The sequence below is a fragment of the Epinephelus fuscoguttatus genome, linkage group LG9 (assembly GCF_011397635.1).
Source record: "Epinephelus fuscoguttatus linkage group LG9, E.fuscoguttatus.final_Chr_v1".
Classification (NCBI taxonomy): domain Eukaryota; kingdom Metazoa; phylum Chordata; class Actinopteri; order Perciformes; family Serranidae; genus Epinephelus; species Epinephelus fuscoguttatus.
In genome coordinates this window covers 23,172,519-23,187,723 of record NC_064760.1, presented here as the reverse complement: position 1 = coordinate 23,187,723, position 15,205 = coordinate 23,172,519, and the positions used below count along the sequence as shown (strand labels likewise).

The following is a 15,205-nucleotide window of genomic DNA, read 5'->3' as shown; positions in this document are numbered from 1 at the left end:
AAACATTTCAAATCTTCTCTTTGCCAAAAAATGAACATAATGTCTAATAGAGTTGCAATTGCCTCTGCAGATGATGATGATGCATATGTCAGGTTTTAAAGCCAAGTTTTCAGGAGTCGATTTGGAGAACAGACACGCTGTCCTTTTATATCAAGCCAGTCATCCGTAATAATGTTTCTGCAAATGTGGCAACTGCTCCAAATATGGGCCACTTTTTTGTCTGCTGATAGTGAATAATGAACGAGGCGTGATTGTTAGGAAGCCATATGGGAAGATTTAGCTGGAAAGACTTAGTTTGGTGAGTAAAAAAAATCTGCTATCTGCTTGTGTGAAAATCTGCTCATGAATGCTTGAATATGTGTTTTTTCTTTTTTTTTTTTCACAACAGCGAGAGAGACAGAATGGACAGCAGTGGGGAGTCACGCGTTCACCCTGCCTACACACACACATGCTCACACATACACAGAGAAACCCACACATATGTACTAACATACATCCTGCACATGCACCAACTGTGGGCAGAGAGAATGGTTGATGATAGGAAGAGGTCTCTGTGGACTCTAGTGGCATCTACACAGTGTGCAGCCCCATGGAGTGTGACCATTTCCTGCTACACACACACAGCTCTTCCTCACTGCTACTGCCTGCGTTATGCCTATAGAAATTTACAGGCTATCAAAGTCATTTCTTCCTATCTTCACTGCACCCTACTTCATCTTTAGCCCTAAACCATATCTATCCATCTCGCTCCCCCCTCTGATCTATAAATTTGTCTCTAGGCATACGGCCTTCACCGGTACACATTTATCTGCCCATCTCTCCCTATAAATCTCTGCGAACATATCAGCCTAGTGTTCTTGTCGTTTCAAACGCTGTTCCCGACTTGTTCCAATCTCAAATCTCCATCCTTCTCTATCTCCCTGCGGTCTCTGACAGGCCCGTTTCCACACACTGACAGAAATGTTTCTCCTTCAAGTAATCATTTCAAAGTCTGTCTGTGGAGCAGAGAGAAAGAGCCAGAGGTTGGAGAGTGTGTGTACGTGTGTGTGTGTGTGTGTGTGTATTTGTGTACAACATTGCTGCCGAATTGCCTGGTGTTTCCCTGCAGGCATCGGCGGGAATGGCTGCAGACTGTTTTACAGGACCCCTGTCACATTTTTGAAGAAAGAGAGGATAAGAGACAGAAGAGAGAAGAAAAACTGCAAGAGTAGGAGGTAGGACAGCAGAGCATCAGGAGCAAGGAGAAAAAAAAAAACCAAAGCGGCGAAGGCAGAGATGGAAACATATTTGGCAATGAAAGATAAAGAAGGAGAAGGAGGAAACACACCAGGAAAGCTTCCAGCTGGAGATTAGAGTGCGTTGCAGAGAGCAAAAGAAAGAGAAAGAAGAGAGTAACAAGAGCCAGGAGAGTGGGCGAGTGGCAACGCAAGAAAGAAAAGGCAGAGGAGAGAGTGAGTGGGACACGCAAACACTAAATTTCCAGAGAAGAGGATGGAGGAACAAAGAGAGAGAAACTGGGAGAGAAAATGAAACTCTAAAGATCTTTATTAAGATTAAACCGCCGGGTGGAAGCTTCCGAAAATCAGCTCAGCTCTCCAGAGCACATTCAGACCAACCTCAGTGCTAATGTGCAGGCCTGCCACATAAAAACTCACCCTTACCTCCTAAAAGGTTCACACTAACGGTTATAGATTATGAATCTATCATGCAGCTGTATGACACTGTCTTGTCGGCACACAAGGTTTCGGCAATTACTCACCAGGAGCAGTGTGGCTTTGGACAGGGAAGAACATGTCTATTAGGAAAATCAATACTAATATCTGCTGCTGTCCAAATGACTTCTCACACAGACACCCGTCTGTATCTTTATTAGTGCATGCATGCTGAGCCTCCTGCTGGCTCCCATCACATTATGAAAAAGGGAATAATTAAAGGAGCGTCCGCTATTGATCTGTCATCATCTAGGAAGAGAGGGAGACGAGAAAAAGAGGGGTGGAGGGGCAAAGTAGGGACAAAGATAAATGGAGAGAGTGCGAAATGGTGATGCAAGAGAGGTGGGGGGGGGTGGGGTGGAGTGAGAGAAAGCAAAGAGATAAAGTTTGAATGGGAGATAGAGAGTGATTAAAGAGGGAATCAATGAGAGAAACTAAAGAGACACAGGGAGAGAACGATTGGGTGAAGGGAATAGAGTCGTCTTCCTCTTCGACACGGTTTCTGCTTTCACTGTTATTCTCAAAACTAACTACTCTGACATGAGGCGCCTTAGTAAACACACACATAATGTTAGACGGAGGGAGCTGCAGGAAAATACTCTTCCTGATTCAATAGGTTGTTGAAAAGGGTTTTTTCCTGCAGGATTTTAAAAAGAGGAACAGAAAAGCTAAGGGGTCGAGTTCCAGCATTACTAGGTAGTTTATGTTGCAACACATTCTCACTCCAACCTCTCTGCATACTTGCCACTTAGTCGTGGAGTTTCCACGTCTACATATGACGTGCAAGGTAGCCTGAATGCGTCGGATGTCAGAGTTCTGGGATGCTGTGTGAAATTCAGCCTGTTACCTGCACAGTTTGTATACAGACTCTTTCAAAATAATCGTACTACATCAGTATTACATCGCAAACAGACATTTTTTCCTTCAACAACAAACATACATGGTTACATTGAACCAACACATACACGTTAGAGCCGTAACGGTACATGTATTTGTGTCGAACCGTTCGGTACGCGACTTTCGGTTCAGCACGACCCTGTACCGAATTATTGGGCGCAGGATATTATTTTATTTTATTTTGTTTTATTTTAATTCCATTTTTGCGAGCCGAACCATTTAAAATATCTAGTTCTCTGACGGACATAATTGAGTGACGGACCGAGTCCGACCGTAAATCTCCGCTTTCACTTTGTGCAGCGCATTCTCGCCTTTTGACAACATGGCAAGTGAGCCTGACAAACCTGAAGACCCACCCACAAACCAAGTCCTCCGTTTGGGAACACTTTGGTTTCAGGGTAAAATACAAAGATGGAAATAAACAAGTGGACAAGACAAAAGCAGTGTGCCGACACTGTAGAACAGCGGTTGGGAATGTGCTTGGAAACACGTCTAACATGCTAATGCATCTAAAGCGACACTGGCCGAGTTTGAACGTTAACCGGCACGACTAGAAAAAACAATCTGGTGCAAACTACGATATCGTCGTCGTTTAAAAAGAAAGCGTTCCCTGACCATCGTGCTAAAGAAATAATCAACGCCATTGGAGTTGACTAAAATTGTTTAAGCTGCACTTTAGATATAAGCATGTTTTGTTTACTGCACTTTAACAAAGTGGGAAAACTAAGTAAGTTCCTAGTAAAACTGAATCTGAGCAGGCTTTAAAGCTGACCAGCTGCACTATACTTTTTATTTTAATTGAGTAAAACTGTTAAAGCAGAAATTTATATTTATATTTTTCATTCAAACAATGTGTTAAAAAAAAACAGCAGGATTTTATTTTTCACTTTTATATTTCTATTTTCATTCAAACAATGTGAAAAAGCAGGATTTTATATATATTTATTACGAGGTACGTACCGAACCGTGATTTTTGTGTACCGTTACACCCCTAACGAATGTGGTTAGGTTTAGACAACAAAAGCACGTCGTTAGGTTTAGAAACAAATAAGAGGGTTTGGCTTTACATTGATATGGGATGTGAACACCGCCCTCTCTGGTGAAAGTGAGTCATTGCTGGACCCAACCACCACTGCTCGCACCCATCATACTCCAGCCTTCTGCCCCCTTAACTGACGTTGTTGTCTGGCCGTGTTTCCCCCTGATGCCGCCAAGTGCTGTTTAGGGTTGTCACGATACTAAAATTTCAAACTCGATATCAATACCCAGAAAAATATTCAATGCTCAATACCATTTTCAATACAGCAGCAAAAAATTAAGAGGCATGTCATTTTTTAAATAAAGATCAGAACAGTAACATCAATGATAACAACAAAAAATCCCCCTAAAATAAATAACAACCAGAAACAAGATCTGTCCATACAAATGTATTTATCTGCAGCCCTGTTTATTTTCTGTGCTTCTGGTGAATTGGCACCATATTTTTGTTGCTGATCAAATAGAGTTGGTAGTTTAGGCTCAGGATGCTCCTGTTTCTACCTCACTATGTGATCAGAGAAACCAAACATTTTTTCAGCTTCAATCTGTGACTTTATAGTTAACATAACTTTTCAGACACACATAATTGTGTTGTCCTGTTAAACTAACATTGTCTATTAATGTTACAGACGAGCATGACTGATAAAGTTTTCTGCTTAGCTCCCACATTAACGTTAGAAGTTATATTTTAGTTTGATGCTGGCGACACCAGCTGCTCAGCTGCTGTACCTGCCGTCTGCAGCGTGCTGTGTTCACTTCACTAAATATTTCCAAAGAGCACTTTTTCCTTTATCATTTTTGACCAAAACTGGCTGCTCTGATCCTCCTGCAGCTGCGCTGGCCATATTACAGTAACAGAAATGTGTGCATGCATGCAGAGAGACGACAACAAGCCAGGTTGCAGCGAGGGCTCTGTGCCTGCCAGACGCTGCCTGCACAGCGTGTGTCCGTTGGACCCGTTGCACGCAGTCGACAGGCGCTGAGGTGGTGTGCACTGTTAGTATCGATACTTTTGTAAATTAGTATTGTATCTGTCAGTCAAGAGAAAATGAATTATCAACTAGCTGAACACTTCACTGGTTTTATCAAGGATATTGTTGCTAAATGTGACAGTAAACTTTATGTCTTAGAGTTTAACAGTTGGTTAAAACAACATTTGAATATGCAACATATCCTTATACAACAGTTCATATGAAATCCTAATGATATGCATTGCGCCTTTAACATAAAGTTAAGTAATTAACATAAAGTTACGGATGTTACAGTAGGTTTAGGCAAGTTAAGTTACTGTGGTTAGGTTTGAGAAAAGAAACATGGTGAGGACGTACCTTAAAATGACTCCAATTTGATTTGATCCATTTTTTGACGACATAATTTATGTGCTCACATTCAGTGGTGCTGCTCTGGATTAGCTGGAAAGGTGGATGGGCCAGAACTTGATACCACAGATTTCGCCACTGCACAGGCGTTTAATACAGTCACCAGTGCCAGAAGGCAGCGGCCGTATCTGGGATATTATGGCTGCAATTTTCTACACTGGAAGTAAGTGGAGACCCGTCGTCCAACTTGTATTCAGTCTATGACCGCAGCTCTAAAGTGCAACAACTGTAAACTGAAAAACATTTGTTGATTGTCAACTTCCAAATTTTATATTTCTTTGTTGCTTCATTTTACACATGCAGAGATGAATATGAATCTATCATGTGCATGACACAACTGTGAACCATGAGTCACTGACCTGATGCTCATAAGGGCACAGGGATACTCCATGCATTATTTACAGCAAAACCACAAGCGCATACACACACACCCTTAGAGTCGATGACGCACTGTTTTCAGTCACTGTGTTATTTCCAGTGTCACGTTGTTGTGCAACACAAACAGCAGTGCAGTGAAACAAACAGAAACACTACAAACTGTCTGAATGTCAGCGATGATAAATGACCCCCATTTCTTTCTTTTTTTTCTTACACATTCACTTGAGTTTTTTATCTAGCAGATAATTGAGGCCGTTCATCTTTTCTCTGTCCTTCATTCACACAGCAAAATGTTTTTTATCTCTCAGAGGTTACAAACCAAACTTCAAGATTCAAGTCTTCTCAGTTACAGCTTGTTCATTAATAGTTAAAAAAAAATGTCTGTGTAACATTAGTGAAATCGTTATTTCCTTTTCTTTTGCTGCCCCACTTAAAAGTTAAAAAATAGATGTTGTTTTTTCATCAGGCATGAAAGCATTCCTGTAGGGCTTAATTAGTGTAATGAACATGTAGATAGAAATGACTAATTTGTTGTGTTTACATAACCTCCACCTCCTCATTTTTATATTACACAGATACTGTACAGGCTGGAATGGGAATGTAAGATAAATTAAATTAAAATATGAAATTTGCTCCATATTCAAAAAAGGTGTTACTCTCAGAGTGAGTCTGAGGAAGTGTTTTTATTCATGTTGTTCTTTTGTTTCACTCAACATTAATTATTTGCTCAGGGGACAGCATACTCACTCTTGATGTCCAGTAGCTGCTGAATAGAGAGAGTTTTAATTTTAGTTTGTCATCATGTATGTCATGGTGTAATCTCCTACTTTGGCAATATCCAGAGTTTACTCTATACAAGACTCATTTCAGCTGTCGCATTAATTCAGTTCAAGCGATGTGCGTCATCACTGTCATAACTGCGCATACAGGCCAGGCCATATAGTCAGAGCTAAGTAGCTATCTATATTCATCATCTGCATTTCTCTCATTGGCTCCAGTATTACAAAGGCCTGAAGGCAAGCACAGGGCTGAGCTGTCTACGGAGATAAATTGCATGGAAAATGTTGTTTATCTTTGAAGAAGTGAGTCAAAGCATTTGCCTGCAAATATTATGCAAATAAAGTATCTTTATTTATACAGTATATTGATATTTTTATTTAATAAAATGCTCCGACGTGGGTTTAATTTGCAACACTGAAAGATCAAACGCTGACAGAGGATCTTAAACGACGGGCAGATTTTTTTTCTAAATGGAAACGATGCTTCCTGTGAAGATCCACTATAGACTGGAGTGTCAAGAAATGTGAGATACAGTATGAGGTTGTAATATCAAAATTCCATCATTACACACGCAGTCACACAATAACACACACGTGCTTCGGGCATGGGATTAGCCAGAAACCAGTTTTCACGTTGCCATGTGCCTAATAAAGCTCTTTTGCCGTCCTAATTGGCCCTTTTGGTGCACTTCTTTTGATGTGCGGGGATGAGAGAGAGGGGTGGAAACTGTAAAGCCTATTAAAGAAACAAGGCTCCTCTCCTCTCAGCTCCTTGGCCCTGAAGCAAATGGAAACATTGAACCAAACGCACTTGTTCTCCAGACGACCCGCATACACTCGCACATGCACAAACACACGCATATTTACATATATTCTGCAAGGTCGCAAACTAAAACTCCACATGAAAGCAGTCGGAGTGATCTTAGAGTAGGACAAGGCTATCTGCAAAAACTCAAAACACGAAGAGATGTGAGGGTTCAAGCGAAAGAGACAGACGGAGAGAGATGGAAACCCTGAGATAAACAGCAAAGTCAGACGAGTAGCCATAGATCAAGGAGAGAGCGGCTCGGGGAGCAGAGGAGGGAAAACTTGAAGGGAGGAACACATAAAAGACAAAATGAGGAGGTGAAATGAGGTGAAAGCGAGCAAGACAAAGAGAGAGAGGGTGAAAATTCACTTGACAGAGCAAGGGAGTGCAGAGAAATGAAAGTGGAGGCAAAAACAAATGGAGCGAACGGACAGGGAGATGAATGTGTCGGCAAGGTGCAGGTTTTGTAGTTTATAACATACCCTCTGGGAAATATTTCACAGGAGCACAGTAGTTTGTGCACAGTGACAGTGGATATATTTTCTTTTCTTTTTTTGTGCACTTCAGGTGACACCAGAAACACATAGATAAATTCTTTAATGGCAACCTATGGCCATATGAGCTGAGCAGGACGCTGGCTAATATCTCAAGTGAGAAAGCTATGACTTTATGCAGGCCACAGCATCAGTTTGCCTTCTTTCAATAAGCCACACGAAAAACAAAAACACCTGCTTTAGTTTGTACAGCATCTCTCTTGAATTCATTTCAGTCAATTCATCACTATAAAAAGCTCTGAATAGGACTGTAAATGGACTGCATTTGTTTAGAGCTTTTATACCAGAGCACTGCACAGAGTGCCTCTCATTCCTAATGCACAGCGCAGGCATGGATATGGAGAGCAATTGGTTTAGCGTCTTGCTCAAGGATACACTGAACTGTAGGCAGCATGGGGGATCAAACCACCAACCTTGCCATTAACAGCCAACCTGCTCGACCTCCGGAGCCACAAGAGGATTAAATCCAAGCTGTGCGCTGCTCACCTATCACTCTGGAACAAATGTTCTCAACATTTTTGATGAGTGTCCCTTTAGAATAAAACATTATCTACAAAGTATCTGCAAAGTATTGCTGGCGAAAGGGATATCTGGGGTGCTTTGCTTGGCCTGCTGCCCCCGCAACCCAGCCCCCGATTCAGCGGATGAAAATGGATGGACAGCCGCAGTTTGGTTAGGTTAAGAAAAGATCATAGTTTGAGTTATAATAAGTATATTTGTTACGTAGTTTAAGTGTTGAACGTTAAGTTAACTTAAGAACGTAACGCAAAATAACTCAACACTGACTCTGGTTTTCCATGGGACACAAACAGTGGTCTCCTGGGTCGATGTCGCTTGATGTTTGACCCATCCTGACCAGATTTGTTGCTTCCTTCTTTGCTCCCATCATCATTACTGTGGCCACTAGAGGTCACCACGTAACGATAAACATATATTCATTCATTCATTCATTCATCTTCTAACCGCTTCATCCTCTTGAGGGTCGCGGGGGTGCTGGAGCCTATCCCAGCTACATCGGGCGAGAGGCAGGGTACACCCTGGACAGGTCGCCGGGCTGACACATAGAGACAAACAACCATTCACGCTCACATTCACACCTATGGACAATTTAGAGTTACCAATTAACCTAGTCCCCAATCTGCATGTCTTTGGACTGTGGGAGGAAGCCGGAGTGCCCGGAGAGAACCCACGCTGACACGGGGAGAACATGCAAACTCCGCACAGAAGGGCTCCCACGCCCGGGATCGAACCGGCAACCCTCTTGCTGTGAGGCGAGAGTGCTAACCACCACACCACCGTGCCGCCCGATAAACATATATATGGATCGTAAAAGGTTGCTTTCACAAATGACCTATGGGGTTGTCTTCTGAGGGGGAGGGCAGTCTTCTATAATCTCAACGTGGGGGACCTTTGCTGCATGCCATCTCACTCTCTCCTCAGGTCTCTACGTCTTGTAATAAACAAATCAGCGTGGGCTAAAATATAAATTTGACTCTTTTCTATCCCATTAATCATGTCATGAACCTCTTGAGACATTCATTTATCTTGAGACGCCCAAGTTGGGAGGCACTGTTGTAAAGAGCTCCTGCCTCTCTCTCAAGGCATCACACCGGTTTGTTGTCTGCATTTATGAAGACGTCTTGTGCAGCGGAGCATTCACTTTGCTACAGGTCTGAAAGCATAAGCTCCACAACAGTCCAGATAGAAGTCAGTTCCCAGTCAAGGTAAGAATGACAATAACTCAGGATCTCTGTACACCTGTTTTATCTGTGGTAAACAGTTACATATTTATTGTTTAATCATCTTATGTAACTGTACTGTATAATATACTACTGAGGAGGCCTGTTCGCTGCTGTTGACTCAAGTCCCAAGTCTTATACTAACAGGTCCTAAATCAAGTCCAAAGCTAAACGTTGTGTCTTGAGTCCTAAGTCGGCATGCACCACTGCATTTCTACATTAGCTAACAGAACAACAGTTAGTATAATCAATTTACAAAAAATAATTAAGACTTTTTAAACATACTGTTTCTCTGTCGACCACAGTGTCAATATCTACATGTGACAATCTCAAGTATCATCAGTTGTCTGTCTGCTGGTCTAAACTGCCAAACACATCTTGGGAAAAATATATCTGATGTCCACAAAATACTAAAAGGGACTTCTTGTCCTTTTCCTTATTTTCTTGCATATACATATATATAATGCCCCACACACACACACACACACACACACACACACACACACACACAGCATTAGTTTTCTTTCTTTCACCTCTGTTACAATGCCCGCCTCCAACCCTCTCTGCAACCCTCAGCTGCTGCAACACTCATCCATGCACTTGACTACTGGAACAGAATTCTCTACAGTACCACAAACACTGTCCTCAATCAACTTCAGTACGTACAGAACTCTGCTGCTCGCTTACTTAGAAGAACCCGCTCATTCCAGTCCTCAACAACCTCCACTGGCTGCAGGTTAAGCACAGGATACAAAACTGTAAGATTCTACTCATCACCTACAAGGTAACAATCTAGCTCCCCCATATCTCTCTGACCTCCTCCATCAGCACTCCCCCTCCCATTGTCTCCACTCTGCTGATGCCAACCTCCTTCAAATACCCAGCACCAAGCGCCAAACCTGGAGTGACAGGGCGTTTTTCGGATGCTGCCCCATCTCTGTGGAATTGTCAGCATTCAAAAAAGCCCACCTCTTCAGACTTTAAAGTTTGCAACCTGGTTCATTCTGAAGTCATTAAATATCAGACTTGCATGTCAGACACTGTCTTTACACGCTGGCGCAATACATGACTGGGTGCCGTCAGTGAGTACAGGCGCCCGACAGTGTCAGGGAAGAAAAGTGGCCGCACAACAACGCAAGTTAAGGGGGCAAATTTGCAGTGGTGTACTGATGTAGCACATTTGCTTTGAAAGAGACTGTATGCAAAGTGAAAATTTCCTGTGAAAACGGAATTGTATTTTGAAAAGACACAATGTATGTAACAGGCAGAAGTCGACATGGCATCCCAGATGTCAACAACAGATGCACCAAGGCTACCTTGCACGTCATATGTTGACGCAGAAAGTCTACGACTAGGTGGTGATTTGTGACGAGGTCGAAGTGAGAACGTGTTGAAGTTCGGAGTTTATTTGATCCATCCATCTGCCCTCCCAGCTGCCCTATGCAGACTTTCTTGCATTTTAAACAACAGCATTTGCTCAGAGTGTGAAAAACTGCCGCCACCCAGTGCGTCTTACACTGCTTCTGTGTGTTGGTATCTGATGCCAAGGGCCACTGCCCAAGCGTCAGTGTTTGATGAGTTGGGATTAAGTTGCTGGAACATGCCCAGTTGTGTATAAAAGCTTAATTGATGATTTTCATGGTAGAAAATGTAGCCATTTTTTTATAGTCATTTCCCCAGCTGCAATGTTGGCGCAGAGACACCATGATGCATCAGACCTGGAAACACTGACTGATCAGAGTAGACCAGGGTTTTTCAGGAGCGGAGCTTAAAGAGACAGGCGCTAAAACAAAGCATTTGAGACAGGGGGGTGAATACAGGTGTTCCAGCACAGTTAGTACAAGGAAAATAAAGTGTTTTTTAAACATTAAAGCATGTAAACATGTTCTGGTACAAACCTAAGATATGAGTATGAAACTGAAAATGAGCAGACAAGGTCGCCTTTAAAGACACGATTGGCTGCACACAATTTTTTTCTGCATTATTTATAATCTTTGCGCTTCTGGGAGGATATCAAGTCACTCCAGGTAAGGAGTCGCAAGGGTTAAGCCCAAGAGAAGTCATGTCATACTGCAAGTCTTTGATTTTGCCTTGTCACATCTAGAGTGATCACATTCATGAGTTTGACTCAAGTGTGTCATGCCTCTGCCTTGCGCAAAGTCACACTGCATTTTAGAAAATAATTTTTTACCCTGACAAAGTTCTGTATCCTCAGCAAGTTAACTTTGGCTCAGCTGGTTGCTGCCTCATGTTGGGTGGTGATCAAGGATGGGCCAACCTTCCATGCAAAATGAATCCTGCCCTGCTTTCATTAGGACACTTTTTATAAACACAGCAGCAGATGGTGAAACACACACACATTCGCTGACACTCACACTGCAGCCCCCTGAGGAGCAACCTCGCCTCCTCTCAACTTTTCTCAATTTTTCACTCCCACTTTTACTCATCTATCGGCCTCCTCCTCTCACCCTAACAGCGCATACTTCAAAGTGGCTGCTGTTTGGAGGTTATCCTAACTAGAGTAGAGCCTTTCCCGCGCAAAAAAAATTAGCTAAAAATACATCTCAGCTGCTTCGTAAGCATTGTTGCTTTCCCCAACTAGTAAATGGGTTAGAGGACAACACGGCTGACACGTGTTCTCTCTGTGGATCTTGCTATAGTTTTCATATTTTAGGGCTCCACCTTGAAACTGTGCCTCGTGTATCGGTTCAGCACGGATCTAAAGTATCTGAGCTGTTGCTGTGCACTGAAATGAGGCGTAGGTCGGGAATTAAAATAAACACCCCACGCAGGATGCTATATGTGCCTGTATTTCACAAACACATTTATAGGGTCTCTACAGTGTTTTATAGCTATTTTGAATACTCTGTGTGATGTTTGACAGGTATAACACTGAAAATACAGACAGCTGAGAGGCATTTTTCTTACACAACATTCACAGCCCATAATTTACATCACTTACATCGCCTCCGCAGCTTTTGTCAAAGCATATGTAACACACAGCCTGTTTTACATGATCTCATTGTGGGTTAGGGATTTCTGCATTATTTTCCTCCTCTTTCCCTGCATGTGACAGCGCAGGGGAAAACAAGCTCTGACTCCTGTTTTCTGTCCCTTCAGTCTGTGAGATGCAGCTATGTGTCTGACGGTGATAGCCATCAGGTTTGAGGTCAACAGACAGGACAGACCATGGCCAAAGGCTGACGGATTACACCACACTGATTTACTGCGCACAGACACACACACACACACACACACACACACACACACACACTGCTGCCACAGCCGCCAGACAACATACACAAATATACGCCTACATTTTAGGAGTGAATTATGTGCATAAATATTTTCATGGACAAAGGTGCAGTTACTTATTTATGGCTATAGGCACACACATATTAGTATGCATGCATCAATGCATAATAAATATTACATAAATGATGAATAATAAATATTTTCATGAACAAAGCTGTACACTTTTATGTATGTGAGCACACACACACACACATACACACATTAGCATGCACGCGTCAAGTGTCAGTGCCAGTTTCCTCCTGTCAAACAAACAAGGCAGACAGGAAGCAGGTTGGTCTGGAGAGGGGTAAATACCATCACCTTTTATAGACATCCCCAGTGGCACAGCTGCACACACACACACACACACACACACATACACACATAGAAATACACACATGTATTCCTAAATCCACAGGGCAGATGGCCTGGAGATTGCATCATAAACCAATAATGAATGACATTTTTTTTTCTCACCAACTTTACATCGCTGCTCAGAATACTGTACGTTCAGCTCATTCCCATAATGCACTTCCTGTGCAATATTCATGACACTGAGAGCAAACGTACATGACTCCATCATTAAGGCTCAAACAACATGACAGGTGCTCCTCTCGTATGACAGCCGCATGCATGTGAACACACACACACACACACACACACACACACACACACACACACACACACACACACAGAAACCTGATCATTTGAAAAAATAAATTCTTACCTTTGTGGAAGTTCACCTGCTTGGTTTGCATGGAAAAGGTTCCCATCACAAGACCCATGTTGACTTCTGGCCGCAGACAGGTTGTGTTCTTGCGCCTCTGTGTGGGTATGTGTGTGTCTGGCTGCCTATAATCAAGGTGTGCTGGTAAGAGTGCGTACAGTACAGTAGGTGTGTGTGTGCTGTAATTAAGTTAGTCCATCAGCCAGCTGTATGTGTAGAAGTACAGATATCACTTCTCATGCCGCCTCACACCCACACTGCTCTGCTGCTTCTGCTCGAGGGTGTGTGCGTGTGTCTGTGTGAGTGAGTGAGTGAGTGAGTGAGAAAGAGAGAGAGAAGATGTGTGTGTGTGTTTAAAAGAGAGAGAGTGTGTGAATGAAATAGAGGGCGCACATGCACTCTGAAGCTACCTTTGTCTAACGCTGTCACTAAGGCTGCCTATTTTACATCTCTTCTATATATCTCTCTCTACCATGCAGACCCTCCCTCTTTCCTCTCTCCCCCAGTGTGTCGCCCGCCACCGGACTGTCATTCCATCAATTCCTCTGTGGCTCTTTATGTATCTGCCTCTCTCTGTCTCTGCTTCTCTCTGCTCCCTCTTCCCCTTCTATTCGTCTCAGTCGCTCTCTTTGTCTGTCTGGTGGGGAAAGAGGGATTGCACACTGTTGCACAGGAAGAGACAGAGACGGAGAGAGGGAGAGCAGAGGGGTGTGCGAGAGGAGTCTAGGGGAGGACAAAACTCAAAGGAGAGTGCGAGAGAGAGAAGGGGAAGAGGAATGAGAAAGCTGAGAGGAGGAAGAGCAGGAAAGGGGGAGGAGAAGAGAAAGAAGAGACAGAGACAAATTAGGAGGATTCAAAAAACGGCAGGGGAGGCAAAGTGAGAGGGTGAGGGGTGGGAGGGAAGGGGGTGAAATAGAGAGATAGAGAGGGATGAAGAGTGCAAGAGGTGAGGGGGAGATAAGGGAGGGCTAGACTGATCCATCCCGCTTTGCTATTCAGCAGGCAAACGGTCTGACTGTGGAGAGTGCATTTGCTGCTTTATCTCTACATGCACGAGTCTGACAGGTGGTGTGTGTCTGCTTGTGTGTCTGCTTGTGTGTGCGTAATTATTCTGCTAGCGGGTGGGACACGGACAAAGCCCTGTACATCTGACACCACTACATTTGCAGAAACACTGCCTCGCATATGTCAGCGCCGGCATCAGCGCGCTGTATCAGACATGTTTTTGCTCTCGACTCGCTGATGTATCCATCACAGGAATGCACAACAAGGCCACACACCCTCTACGACAATACAAACAGGGGGAATGACGCCAGTCAACTGCACAGACCACCTCACACATGTGCTCCTCTGTCAATCACACTTAACCCCTTGCTGCCCCCTATGTAACACCAAGCTGTTGAGATTGGCGGGCAAATCGACTGCAGCACCTATTAAGATTCCTCACGTGGCCTTAGTTAAGAAAACAATTTACAGCCGAGCCATCGGCGTGGCTGAGCTGAGGCCATCAAGGCCAATGATAAAGCCATTAGGCCATGGCATTCATTAAAAGCTACTGGCTGCAGCAGCTTACACACTGAGGATCAATGCAGAGTAAAAACAAGAGTGAAGGAGGAGGTGTCGAGTGGACGAGAGAGCAAAAATTTGAAAAGAGAAGAGAAGCAGAGAGGGGTAGATAGACAAAGAAGTGGAAAAAGGAGCACTGCAGGGTAAGGGTAATGATGAGAGACATTTTTTGGGTATGCAAGAGCTCACCCCACACCTCCTCTTTCTCCTTTTCTAGCTGTGCAGACAGAGGCAGATCTGACAGCAGCCTCTAATCAAAATCAAACAATAACAACCGCATTTCACACACAACCACACAGGCACACATGCAAACACCCACGAGTAAGAGTGGCAA

General features: G+C 43.4%; 1 protein-coding gene across 3 annotated transcripts in view; it reads right to left on the bottom strand.

Annotated features, from left to right (window-relative positions):
* LOC125894770 (Kv channel-interacting protein 1) overlaps window positions 1-15,205 on the bottom strand; it is a 61,225-nt gene that overhangs the window by 27,131 nt on the left and 18,889 nt on the right. Inside the window, exon 1 of one of the 3 annotated variants that reach the window (XM_049586358.1) lies at window positions 13,306-13,938. The exons of the other annotated variants lie outside the window; for them this stretch is intronic. Coding sequence (XP_049442315.1) covers window positions 13,306-13,363 — 58 coding nt within the window. The 5' untranslated portion in view covers window positions 13,364-13,938. Of the gene's footprint in view, window positions 1-13,305; window positions 13,939-15,205 lie in introns of those variants that run through there. 3 annotated transcript variants of the gene reach the window in all.